The sequence below is a fragment of the Sinocyclocheilus grahami genome, unplaced genomic scaffold (assembly GCF_001515645.1).
Source record: "Sinocyclocheilus grahami isolate Dianchi unplaced genomic scaffold, SAMN03320097.WGS_v1.1 scaffold455.1, whole genome shotgun sequence".
Classification (NCBI taxonomy): Eukaryota; Metazoa; Chordata; class Actinopteri; order Cypriniformes; family Cyprinidae; genus Sinocyclocheilus; species Sinocyclocheilus grahami.
This window is the reverse complement of record NW_015505634.1, coordinates 811,679-825,975: the sequence shown is the minus strand read 5'-3', so window position 1 is coordinate 825,975 and position 14,297 is coordinate 811,679. Positions and strand designations below refer to the sequence as shown.

The following is a 14,297-nucleotide window of genomic DNA, read 5'->3' as shown; positions in this document are numbered from 1 at the left end:
GGGGGTAGAAGTCCTACCTGGCAGAGAAGCAGAAGAGCGGATGGAGGTGTCCGGATGGGGATGAAGCCCCTGGCTGGAGCTCAGCTGGGGGTGAGAAGGGATCTGCAGGGTGAAGCTGTGCTCCGGCACCCCGGTGCTGCCCCGCGGGAGTCTCTTCACCTGCACAGAGGGATGTCTACTGATTGACAAAGACTGATTATGTAAGGCATTATAAGACAGTTGGCAAATAGATGCTGTACAGCAGTGGCTCTCGACTGGTTTTGCTTCAGTTCCCAGATAATTCAAGAACCCAGAATTAATGTAGTTTGATTGGACACAGCCTTTGACATCAAAAAAAAAAAGACATGGGAAGTGTTTCTCCTTCATTTTAAATACAGATAAGTGAATTTCCTTTGCTATCACTCCTTTGCACAACTATTCTTACTTGCATTTTATTTAATGTTGTTGTTGTTTCTTTAACTGTCTGGGACTGTCATGGTAAAATGTGTCAAACTGTCAAAGTAGCCAAAATATATTTTTTTAACAATCATGGGATTGTGAATGTGTACAATTTGTATGAACTTTTTGTGGAGTGCAGATCCCATAAGGATATATTAATTGGTTACACTCACTACACACAATATTTTCCAATTATATGAATGCATTAGATTGAGAAAAGCCTTTGCTCTGCTTTTTAATTTCATTAAGCGGTTGAGTTACAGGATCAATGCTTCTCCTCAAATGTATCTGGATGTGTTTAGTAAAGATGTGGTTTGTTTACAACCTGGCTCCAATTTCCAATTTTTTTGCTAGAGCCTTTACACTCTCTCACACACACTCACATATACAAAACAGGCACTATTCTCCAAAAACAGAGTCTTTTACAGAGTTCAGTTAGGGTAACTATAGTGGTTTATTAGCTTAAATCAATTACAACATAAAGTCAATAAAACTGGAATTAATAATAATAATAATAATAATAATAATAATTATTATTATTATATTATTTATAGTATGAATTATTAGACTGTTGAGTATCTTCATAAAAGTAAACCTTTAAAGATGTACCTGGAAGTAGAGGTTGCATAGCCAGTTGTCCAGGTCAGTGGAAAGCAGATGCTCAATTCTGCGGAACTGGTTGAGCGAGGGGTCCGGACTGCCACGCAAGAGAGGGGTCTTGAACTTGCCATTGAAGAGTTGGAGGGAGCAGTCGCAGACGGGAAATGCACCCCAGCCCACCACAGAACTCACATGACTGTGATCTCCAGGCAGAGATAACAGCTTGAACACTAACACACTGGATGGTAACAGATCACATGATGCAGGCAAGACCTGGAAGAGACAAAAAGGGAACAATACCTACAGTAAATCTAAATCTATCATTTAAAACAAATCCAGAAAAAAAGGGGACAAAGAGAGCTCAGGGTTAAAGTAAAAATGATTTATTAGCACATTTAACACAGAGAAGACCAAAGCGACTGATTAAAATAATTTGCATTACAAAAATTAAACACTACTCTGTTTGTTTAGCACAAAATGAAATCAAGGTATTGCAAATGCTAACGAATCTTTGATAGACAACTTTTAAATATATTACTAGACAGAGAGGATGCAAGCTTATTCTTTAAAAAATGAATAACTAAAAAAAAAATTTAAAAAAAGTTGAATAACTTCAATAAAACTATAGATTTAATGTAGTGTGGTCCCAAATTAGCTAGCCCCTAATGATTCAAATTTTGCAACCCTGTTACATTTAATCCTGCAAAACATTTAATCTAGTGTTTTATTGATGTTTAATTTGTATTTGTTATTATTATTATTATTATTATTATTATTGCTAGAATTCAGGTAAGAAAAATAAATTCAGGGAATGTGTTCCTATGTAACAGGTAAACAAAAATCATTAAAAATGATTAAAAAAAAGTCAAAAAATATTTTTTTGGACATACAACAGTTTTGGAAAGTTAAGCACCCTTCACTGATGCTATATATTCTTGTAATAGTCTAAAATAAAGCATCCTCTAATTTTCACTGTGGCACACAAAACACAGCTAACGGTTTTAACACTACTCGTTAGATAAAGTAAAACAGAAAAGGGGTGCAATGTAAAGAGAGTAAATTCTCTCTTACAAAATGGATATTTTGTGTCTAATTTCCCCGATTTCCTCTCTCTAGCTAAAGATGTAAATGTGTTTAATATGATCTAAAGTTTGAACCTAGATGATGAAACATCGGAATGTGATTATGGCTGCTTTCAGGAAGCCATCTCAGCAGGAGCGCCAGCGTGTGATGATCCCAGCATGACAGCCGTGACATCACTAGAACATATGTAAACCAGGCACATTTAAGGAAAAGTGTGGTATATCAGGAAAACGTGGAATGAGGAATAACATGCAGAGATCCTTATTTACCCATCAAGCAAGAGACAGACCTTTAAAAAATGAACTGACAAAAAGAAGTGCTTGACTTCATCAGTCACTCCAGGAATATTCTATCCCTCCATTAGGAGTAATGGAAAACGGAGAAGACTTGTTTTATCACATTCATCATGTGTTTCTCTTCTAATCGCTTTGTGCTCACACCTAAAAAAAATGGCACAGATTCCCTGCATCGGGCCTCAAATTTATGCCATAATCTCCTTCATTATACATATTGAATAATGTTTCAGACGCTTAATTCACTGAAAAATAAGCAAGAACGCTGCTGACTGTATCAATTGGCAAAGAAAAAGAGATTAAAAAAGGAAAGAGTGAAAACACAATGAAATGGCTGAAACATTGTGTTTTAGGCCTGTGTCAGTTCTCAGGTACAACTGCTACATGCTGGGAATCTATTAAAGCATCACAGAGATCAGATTTCATTCAAAACAGACCTGTGCTTACTGAGCAAACTCCACAAGAGAAAGAGGGGAAAAGAGAAAACGCAAATATGTGAAGGCAAAAATTGAAAAAAAAAAGTGCATTTAAGTGCATTTCCCTCATGGACTGCTGGTGTCATTCTGCTTTTTAACATTAAATGACTGTTTTGTCTTTAGATGGAAGCGCTATGAAACAACAGAATGAAGAGATTTGAAAATGAGACTGAGACTACAGATTGGCAAAGCAGCGAAAGATTCTTCTTATCTTCTGCTTCCTTGCCTGGACCATCACATCTTTCACATCCCACTTGAAGGAAAGACTCAAATCTGCAAGATGGATCAGACCAGAGCATCTCTACGCGCCAGCCACTCAAGAAAAACATGATGAGCTGTAGCTTTCCTCCTACTAACGTTAATTCCTCGTTTCCTCTGCGAAAGCTGTTGAGAAAAACAGACGAGGCGAGAGCGCACGGTAATGTGGGCAACTGCGAAAAGCAAATGAGCCAATTACAGACAAATCTGATGGAAATCTTCGAAACATAAACATCAACAGCAACAGGATTGGCTATAAATAAGAGCTGGTAGAGGATAGAGGAGACTGACACTAGACAATCTCAATGGAGCGCTAAACGATTGCCTGCCAAATAAGAGCCCACGGTTTTGGATGAGAGAGGAGGAGTATTCAGTTAAAGCGGCCCACTTTATTTCCTTTGTGTCAGACGCTTCTGTCTGCAGATATAGGCCTGACTACACAAGCGCATGCTAGATTAGGTGCTTTATTTATTGATCGTGATCACATTTTTAGGTTCTTTATTTACAGTGCTCGGAAGGCACTACTGAACAAACATTCTGGTGAGGGTTTGGTCTAAACTTCTGGAATTAATTCAGCCCAAACCACTTAACACAGACTCCATTCAAACTTAGTTTTGAAGATCATTTCCGTCTTAGGTGTGTACGGACAAAAAACTGATTTTGAGGATCAAGTCATAATATTGCAAGAAAAAAATTGCAATGTTTTGTGAATAATCTCACAATAGGCCTTTCACAAAATAAAGTTATGAGAATAAAGTAAGCTTACAAGATTAAAGTTATTTTGAGAATAAAGTTTTCGAGATTTTCAGATCCCATAATATCAGAGCTTCATTTTCGAAACATTATCACTTTATTCTTGTAAAAAGCCTGTTAGATTATTCTCTCTTTTTTAAAGTAACACTAAAACTCATTAATCAAAATCATCAATAAAAATGAATAAAGTCTCCCATTGACATATAGTGCATTGATCAACTTATAGGTCTTCTTTCATCTTCTTTCTTTACAGCTCTTCCTCATACACAGGCGACAGAAAACAAGATGTGCGCTAAACGCTAAAGCATCACTCCCATGAACTAACTTAATATTTAACACTAGTGCTCTGAACAGCATTGATAGTTCCTTAAAAGCATATCGTTATTTATTTTTTCTCAGTAGTTCTGAGTTCTGGAATTCTGGTTTCACAGCATCATTTTTGTACATCATTTTTATCCCAATAAACCGTCAGCTCTTGTATAATGAATTATAAATTTGATTTGCGTTCACACACTAAATGTCATGTTAGAAAAGCAGCTGTTTTATTCACAGTGACTGTCCCTCAAGTCAAACCTTGAGCTTTCAGCAGCAGTTTTTAATACAGTCTCTTTCCACTCCTATACACACACTCACTGTTTAATATCACATTTCATAAGCCTCATTCTGACTCTATATTCAATAGCTGAAGTGGAACCGCAGAGAGAAAAAATAGCATGGTTCTGTTCTGGAATTTAGTCCTGTCTGATAATTAGAGCCATTTCTGTCCCTCCATTCTACACAACTACCACTTTGATGCTTAAAAAGTTTATTAAGAGATCGTAACACGGTTTGCTTGGTCACTTCATATGATGAACAGCCTATATTTAAGCTTTTATTCACATATTTACATAACTGGTGTGTGTGTGCCTAAATTAAATCTGTTCATCATATAAAGCGATTGATTCATATGGTTTATGGATTAGTAGTCCATATGAATTCATATGGATTAGTATCAAAGTGGTTTTCATTTCATTTCACTGAATTTTCATTTTTGGGTGGACTATCCCTTTAAAAGTGAGTGTGAGTTTGTTTTCATAAAGCTTTTTGATGTATGCTTTGTGATACATAACAATATTGCAATAAAATATGCTCTTTCAAAAGTTTGGTGTTAGTAAGTTTTGTTTTTTTATTGATTGATTGAAGGATTTTTTTTATTGAAAGGACGCTATACATTGATCAAAACTGACAGACGTTTATAAGGTTAAAAAAAATGTATTTCAAATAAATGCTTGTGCTTTTGTCCTTTTTAACTTTCTATGTATTAAATAATCTTGAAAAAAATAAGTATCATGGTTTCTACAATAATTTTAAGCAGCACAACTGTTCGCACAACTGTTTTCAACATTGCTAATTATAAGAAGTGTTTCTTGAGCACCAATCAGTGTATAAGAATGATTTCTAAAGGATCATCTAACACTGAAGACCGGGGTAATGGCTGCTGAAAAAAATTTAGCTTTGCTATACTAAATATAAATTCTATTATATATAAGAAAACATTGTTTTAAATTAGAATAATATATCTTGGTGAGCTACAAAAAATACAGAACATCTTAATAAAATAACGGGGGGGGGGGAGAAATGCATTTTTTAAACCGGGAAAACAAATGTAAATATGCTTTCAAAACTCATTACTTCTGACAAAAATATGACAAATGTTCTCAATGACAGACGGCCCCTCTGAGCAGCACCCATGATTGATAGTGGTAAAATATCCCACAATTTCTAACGTAAAGGTGATGACGTTTGATTGCTGTGCTCTTTAATGTAGCATAAATCCACTCATATCAACAATCATTAAATCGGTTCTTTGAACATTAGCCATTTTGTTGTTAGGGTTAAATAAACTGCAGTGCTGTGAGTGCCTCAGGAGGGCAGTTTGCTGGGGTTTTCTTACCATGTAGAGGCTCTGGTTAATGTTGAGCTCTATGTCAAAGTATCGGCCCTGGTGTTCCACGGGTTCTGTTCTTCCAACCCACTGCTGCTCCTGCAGACAGGACCAGCGCACCGTCAGCTCTTGTATAATGAATTATAAATTTGATTTGCGTTCACACACTAAATGTCATGTTAGAAAAGCAGCTGTTTTATTCACAGTGACTGTCCCTCAAGTCAAACCTTGAGCTTTCAGCAGCAGTTTTTAATACAGTCTCTTTCCACTCCTATACACACACTCACTGTTTAATATCACATTTCATAAGCCTCATTCTGACTCTATATTCAATAGCTGAAGTGGAACCGCAGAGAGAAAAAATAGCATGGTTCTGTTCTGGAATTTAGTCCTGTCTGATAATTAGAGCCATTTCTGTCCCTCCATTCTACACAACTACCACTTTGATGCTTAAAAAGTTTATTAAGAGATCGTAACACGGTTTGCTTGGTCACTTCATATGATGAACAGCCTATATTTAAGCTTTTATTCACATATTTACATAACTGGTGTGTGTGTGCCTAAATTAAATCTGTTCATCATATAAAGCGATTGATTCATATGGTTTATGGATTAGTAGTCCATATGAATTCATATGGATTAGTATCAAAGTGGTTTTCATTTCATTTCACTGAATTTTCATTTTTGGGTGGACTATCCCTTTAAAAGTGAGTGTGAGTTTGTTTTCATAAAGCTTTTTGATGTATGCTTTGTGATACATAACAATATTGCAATAAAATATGCTCTTTCAAAAGTTTGGTGTTAGTAAGTTTTGTTTTTTTATTGATTGATTGAAGGATTTTTTTTATTGAAAGGACGCTATACATTGATCAAAACTGACAGACGTTTATAAGGTTAAAAAAAATGTATTTCAAATAAATGCTTGTGCTTTTGTCCTTTTTAACTTTCTATGTATTAAATAATCTTGAAAAAAATAAGTATCATGGTTTCTACAATAATTTTAAGCAGCACAACTGTTCGCACAACTGTTTTCAACATTGCTAATTATAAGAAGTGTTTCTTGAGCACCAATCAGTGTATAAGAATGATTTCTAAAGGATCATCTAACACTGAAGACCGGGGTAATGGCTGCTGAAAAAAATTTAGCTTTGCTATACTAAATATAAATTCTATTATATATAAGAAAACATTGTTTTAAATTAGAATAATATATCTTGGTGAGCTACAAAAAATACAGAACATCTTAATAAAATAACGGGGGGGGGGGAGAAATGCATTTTTTAAACCGGGAAAACAAATGTAAATATGCTTTCAAAACTCATTACTTCTGACAAAAATATGACAAATGTTCTCAATGACAGACGTCTGAGCAGCACCCATGATTGATAGTGGTAAAATATCCCACAATTTCTAACGTAAAGGTGATGACGTTTGATTGCTGTGCGCTTTAATGTAGCATAAATCCACTCATATCAACAATCATTAAATCGGTTCTTTGAACATTAGCCATTTTGTTGTTAGGGTTAAATAAACTGCAGTGCTGTGAGTGCCTCAGGAGGGCAGTTTGCTGGGGTTTTCTTACCATGTAGAGGCTCTGGTTAATGTTGAGCTCTATGTCAAAGTATCGGCCCTGGTGTTCCACGGGTTCTGTTCTTCCAACCCACTGCTGCTCCTGCAGACAGGACCAGCGCAGTGTGCGGCCGCCCAGTTGAGTCTGAAGAGACACGCTCAGTGAGTACAGACCTCTGGGCAGCTTTTCTCTCACGGCCCTCAAACACAAAACAAGCACCTCTATGGGCTCTGGGGTCCGAGTCCATTCCACCTACACAGGAGAATGAAATATTTCACTATGTGAAAAAGACCTGAAGAGAGTAAGAGAGAAAACTTTACAGAAAATAATATTAATTTCTACTTTGTCTTACAGCTTTGTGTTGAATATTTACAAAGAATTTGTCAACATTTGTTAACGTTACCAATATATGCACCCTGCAGAATTGAGATTATTTTTGGAATGAGATCATGACTCCCTGAAACAAATTCAAATAGAATCAAATAGAACTGGCTTTTCTTTATATTAAGAGGATACACAGAGACCATGATCAGAAAAGAATACTGGCTTATAGTTTATTAAAAACTGCCCAGTATACATTAAGTATGTGCAGTATACTGGCTACTATTTGAAAAAAGCTATTATAAAAATTATTATAAAATATTATAAAAAGGCTACTATTTGATGCATTGCTTCACAATAAAAAATAAGGTAATATGCTATATTGCACATGACCTCATCACGTTGCATGTGAGTGTCATCTGTTAGTTGAGTCATCTATTGATGAGTTATCGTCTGAAATGGAAGGTCAAGTACAAATATGGTATTATGGTATGCAGTGTGTTCTGATGTGTACTGCACATTGTGGAAAATGTACTCGGCCACTCATCAGAATATTTACAGTCTGTGCACAGTATACATTCTATATACATGCAACTGTGGCGTAAGTGGTGTAACGCCATAACACTCGCCTAGATTACATCAAAGCAGCTCGCCAGATCCTTTACACTTCTCATCCCTCGCTTTCTGGCACGCAGGCCGGCTTTCGTTGAAACCTCACTGACAGATCGACAAAAAACATTGCAAACAGGAAACACCCCCCCCCCCCCCCAAAAAAAAAAAACACACACACACACACACACTCATGAATAAACACACAAAAAATTATTTTCGTTCTAAGTATAGCCTAATATTCTGAGATTAAGCTTTCTCCTTAATTATTTTCATTTTAATTAGTAAATCTTAATTAACAATGAACATTTACCCTTAAAATTTTTGGCGTGAGAACGAAGGGTGGTGGGGGGGGCAGCTAGTGAATAAATATGACAATCTTTTTGAGTCCTGAAGGCAGGATTACCGATGCAGGCAGGCTTAGTTATTAAACACGTTCTAAATTAAATGCCTCCATGAATTTTGTACAGAAATATATTTTCATAGTTTTGCATGCCAAATGTGACATTTTATATTTGAGATTCATCTGCCACTGTAATTTTGGAAATGTCATATAAACAAAGATTTTGTCATTTACCAATGAATTTACTATGCGTGGCAGGTCGGCCATTGCTTTTCTGGCTGTGCGGGTTGTTTCAAGTCAGCAAGCCATAAAATATCTTTATCTCTCTGAAACACAGCAATTTGAGAGATAATGGAACAGTGACTGGGGGGCACGGATGCCAGGCTGAGGAATTATACTACAATCTCACTGCGTTTACTGCCTCCCTCAAAGCTGATGCTCTGTCTGCAAACCAAGGCTGCTGCCGCTACTGTTGAGGCCCTCTTACAGAGGTCATTACAATGCAAAACCTCGCAACAACATCTCACACGCAACTGAACAAGCTGCATTGGCTACTGCCATCTTCCTTTAGTTTTGGTCAAGTCAGAAACTTTAGGTGTGGCTTCCTCTTCTCATACCCTTTAATTCCTTGCTTATTCTCATGAAACGTGCAATTTGTGTGCCCCCATGACGGATTTCATTAACCTAATCACGATATTTGATTCAGCTCTATTTAGTCTAAAATGCAAAACAACATTTAAAACATTGATTTTATTTCTACCTTTTATTCTTTCTTTATAATATCAGCCAATCTGCATGTTCCTATTCATCATCATTACATTTTAATGGGTTCAAACAGAATCAAATTCTACCTAAATTTGAAATGAAAATACCAGGGCTTCACTAAAATGCAGAATTTGTACTTGCAGTTCAACCTTTTTATGTTGTGACATTTCTGCCTTTAAAATAATGGTTTGATCTTTCTTAAATCCTATTTACTTCAAGGGAGTGACATCAAAGTATTTTACGACCACATGGTTCAAACAAGGCAAGTGTCTCTTGCGGTTTGTATCATTAGTAATAGTGTACATCAGTAGGCCTATATATTTAATTTATAATCTTTATGCTATGTTATAGGAAAAAGTGATACATTTTGAAAGGAAAAATAACGTTCTTGATAAACTCAAGTACAGTGCAGTGCAATATTTGCTACAGTAGTTGTTACTAGTTGGCAATTGTTCCACAATTAGTATTGCCTTGAACCTTCATTTACGTAATCTATTAAAATTATATGAATTATGACAGTCCACATTTGGGGTTTTCTGATTTCTGACAAGGCACAGAGATGTTCATTGTAAGAAAGAGAGACAGAAAGACAGAGAGAGAGAGTGTACCTGCCAGTGGAGGTCAGATTCAATGCCCAGTGGCTCTGAGTTTTCGGTCTCTTCAATAATTTCACCATATTGGTTGACGACCTCAGCCTGGCGTTGACGCAGAGAATTCAGCAAGCGATTCTCAGCCCTGACGATATACATGGATACATATTTAATTATCTTAAATGAGGACATGCCATGCCATCTTTAAATAAATAAATAAATACATATCCTCTATTAGAAATAAGCATCTTTCTAATAGAGGATGTCAATAGAAGAGTAAGCATTTATATTTACATTTACATTTAGTCATTTAGCAGACGCTTTTATCCAAAGCGACTTACATTTAGCATAAATTTAACGAAAAAAAAAACTTTAAAATAATATCAGACATTAAGACCACACCAGATAAAATAATATTCTGCAATACTGCCACTGAAAGTTTCTATCTTGAACAAAGGCCACGTTCACACAGCAGCAGAATATGGTTGTCAGTCCTGTATTTGAGTCCTTAATACGGTTACGTTCACACACAGTTCGGTTATTTGTTATTTACGGGTGTGACAACCGCATTCTCTAACCGAACTCACACCTGTAAATTTTCAGGACTCACAACTGCATTCTCGGAACACACGCGCTGTGTGAACAGAACAGGACTGGACAACTAGTTGTCTGTCACGTCATACAGTGCGAGAGAAAGCTGCGCAAACGCGTGTTTACCGTGTGTTACATGTTTTCGGTAACTTACAGTGACAGAGAAATGAGCTGCGTGTCTGTCACCTGAAATTGTTAAGATCCCGTCAGTTTTCCACCGAAACTCTTTTCAGACTTCATAATTTGAATATAGTGGTTACGTTTATGTGGGTGCCTGCTCACAGGGGAGTTAAAGGCAATGAAACAGCAGATTCATTAGCAAAAGAAGCAATCAAGCAAGAAAATACAATAGACATTTTATTTAGCAAAGCAGAAATAAAGGCAATAATTAAAAGTAAAATCATCAGTAAATGGCAATATAAATGGAACAAGGGAAGTACAGGCAGACATCTTTATACCAGCCAGAAAGACGTGGGAAGGATGAGGATGACATGACAGGAAAATATAATATCAAGGTTAAGACTGGGTCACACAAGACTAAATAAGACATTACATCTCATTGGAAAACACCCCACAGGTCTGTGTGAGTACTGTCAGGAGGAGGAATCAGTAGAACATGTTCTATGTCACTGACAAAAATATATTATAGAAAGAGAAATATTCAGAAGGACACCACAGGAGATACTAGATGCAAAGCAAAAACTCGGTCAAACAGGAAATTATAATTCTTTAATTGTATTCTTGAGGGAAACTGGGCTAATACATAGAATATAAAGTATAATTGTTATTTTATTATTAATAATGTTTTTTTTGTGTGTTTTATAAAAATTATTATTATTATTTATTTTTTACATATATAAAGTTCTGTTAGTCACTCTGGTCCACACTCCAGTATAGGTGGCGGTGATGCACCTTAACGTTGGATGCAGCCCACCATAAAATAAGAAGAAGAAGAAGAAGAAGTTTTCCACCGGAGCCGCTCCCGACAGTTATTGTGTTCTGCGCGTGACTCATACTCCGCTCTCCACCCAAATTTAAAGGCTGCTGTCGGTTAATGGAGATTTGACGGATGATAAGTGATAAGAGTGATAAGATAAAAGTGATAAGATAAAAGTGATAAGACTTTCAGTTTTATGCACGTCGCCATCTTTGATTTCACTTTGGTCACTGTCGCTATGGTTACTGGTAAGGAATACGGGCTTGACGGTGTTCTAAACACAACTGTAATCTGCTGTGTGAATGGGACATTTCGAGACTCACACCTGTAAAGAAAATGCGGTTGTCAATCCCAAAAATCGACAGTGAACGTAGCCAAAGAAACTGTTTTGGAAATCTGCTAAAAAACAGACATGCCACAGTATTCTTTCAGTAAATGTGGGTGGTGTGGGCCTGATCCTATAGAGACGTCTCATCTGAGTAACAACCATCCAGTGTTGATATGAGAGAACATAGAGAGGGTCATCTAACAAACCTCTGCACCAGTGTCCAACTAACAGCTCTGATTTCATTAGATCAGTCTGTGTGGTGCTGCACAATTATTAAAAACTTAAACACAGCCGAGCCTGCAGGCCTGACACTCTGAAACAGAGAGCACAAGAGAGAAAGGGCTGCAGACTGAAGTGAACAGGATGAAATTGATGGTACTTTGCGTCCAATGACACGGACAGATTTCCTCGCCTTTGGCAACTTACCCAGAATGCACTGGTAGAGACAATACAATGTGGAGTATATTACATCTCCTCACAAATGTCAGCAAAATGTAAATGAGTTTGGAAACACAGATTAATGATTATTTCACATCAGATTGGATGTAGAGAAATTCACGCACCGCTGGAACACAGCATAGAGTCTGTCCTGCAGAACGGCTTCTTCTTCATCTATGTGCCTAATCTGCAGAAGCAAATAATAAATCAAATGGTATACATATACAGTAAATGTCATATATAACCAATATGAAGAGCTTAGTTTAGTTATTTATTTGTATTGCCATATCAGCATCTAAGGCTATCTTCGTGGCAACAACTGAGTTGCAATAATGCAAGGGGTACATAAACCCAAAATAAAAGCCAAGTAAAAGAGAAAAAACAAAGATTTTACCAGATTTATTTATTTATTTATTTTTTAATTAACATACAATAATCTTTTAGTCCCTGAGATACTTCACTAAAAATGTTTTCTCCAATATTATGAAGAAAACTAAATTTAAAATGATATCCATATTAAACCAGAACATGCTACACAATGACAATGTAGAGTAAAACCAAACATTTAACTTCCTAGCACTGCTTGCAAAGACATGCAAACATGATATGCTTTGCTGTTGTTACGACACTCATTGTGTGTCTTGCTTTCTGTCATCTGCACAAATTATTGAACATTTTCTGTTAGGAAATGAATACCTTTTAGTTTACTAAACACTACTATTTGAAAATAGTGCAAAACAGTACACATTACAAAACAGTAGTTATTTTGTCACAGGTTAACCTGGTGACTCTATAAACTTGGACTTACAAACATACACCCATATCACTGATACTGTGCATTGCCGGCATTATTAACATCTGTGTACACCTCAGGAAAGTTTTATGGAGTTTTTGTTTTGTTTAGTCTAAAGTTTGTTGCTGCTGTGTTTTGTTATAGTTTTCAACTCTTGATAGTTTCCTTAAAGTTTGCTATTATTTTTCTAAAAATAACAGAATGCCAGAACACATAATAATTCATATGATAATTACCTTTATTTTTCCACATATTTGCCACAAACCTTTTTTTGTAGTTAAACTTCCCGGTTCACACTCTGTTCAACCAAACCCATAATGCAGGTTAATCTGTTTTTTTTAAAGCGACAGCCACATCACTTCCTGTGGAAGATACCATTTTGGTGTGATGTCAGAGGGGGAGGGGATTTGGAAAAATTAGTTTTTGCTATTTAATTAGTAGTTAAACTCTTCCCCTGTTAATGGTTGTTGTTTTACCTATTTGGAAGGTTTTAGTGTTGTGTTGGGTGTTTATATTTTTTAATTTGATCATTACAACCTAAAACGTTTGTACATAGTTGGTAGGCTCTATAGGTGGGGCTTCAGCCTATAAATAGGCGTGATGGCTGAAAGGATTTCAGTTCTGATTGTGAACTCTAATACTGAGCAGGGTTGCAAACTTGGGCCATCTGGTTTAGCCAAAATTAGCACGTTGTTGCTGTTTTCTTTTCTTTTTTACAGTTTTTGTTTATTTTTGTTTTCTCCTGCACTGTAAATATTTTAGCACCTTCCAATAAAACACCATTTTTGGATTTTGCATCAACTTTTTGTACAGCACGTCATTTCCTTTTTCCACTCCAACTGGTTGGCCTCCCTACATATTTATTTAACAGTAGTTAAATATGAGTCAAAAAACAAATGTAGCCAATTTTAGTTATAATAAAATCATCACACTTTAAGTAGAAGGTCAACTCAAGTGCATTGCATTGTGGGATACAGTACTTCATGCAGTGTGCTTTGGTCATCTGGAAATAGTAATATTAGTATGATAGTAGGTTATTTCATAAAAACAATGCAAACACACCTAAGACTGAGTAAAATTTGAATGATTGCATAATCATTTGTGGTGAAGAATGGATACACACACATATATATATATATATATATATATATATATATATATATATATATATATATATATATATATAT

At 35.9% G+C, this 14,297-nt stretch overlaps 1 protein-coding gene across 1 annotated transcript in view; it reads right to left on the bottom strand.

Annotated features, from left to right (window-relative positions):
* LOC107552644 (uncharacterized) overlaps nucleotides 1-14,297 on the bottom strand; it is a gene marked incomplete at its 3' end in the record, with an annotated part of 31,571 nt that overhangs the window by 12,159 nt on the left and 5,115 nt on the right. The window contains exons 4-9 of the mRNA XM_016234579.1: nucleotides 12,443-12,504; nucleotides 10,042-10,168; nucleotides 7,408-7,647; nucleotides 5,835-5,924; nucleotides 1,048-1,311; nucleotides 18-159 (exon numbers count right to left, since the gene is read on the bottom strand). Of these exons, the coding sequence (XP_016090065.1) occupies nucleotides 18-159; nucleotides 1,048-1,311; nucleotides 5,835-5,924; nucleotides 7,408-7,647; nucleotides 10,042-10,168; nucleotides 12,443-12,504 (925 nt within the window). The remainder of the gene's footprint in view (nucleotides 1-17; nucleotides 160-1,047; nucleotides 1,312-5,834; nucleotides 5,925-7,407; nucleotides 7,648-10,041; nucleotides 10,169-12,442; nucleotides 12,505-14,297) is intronic.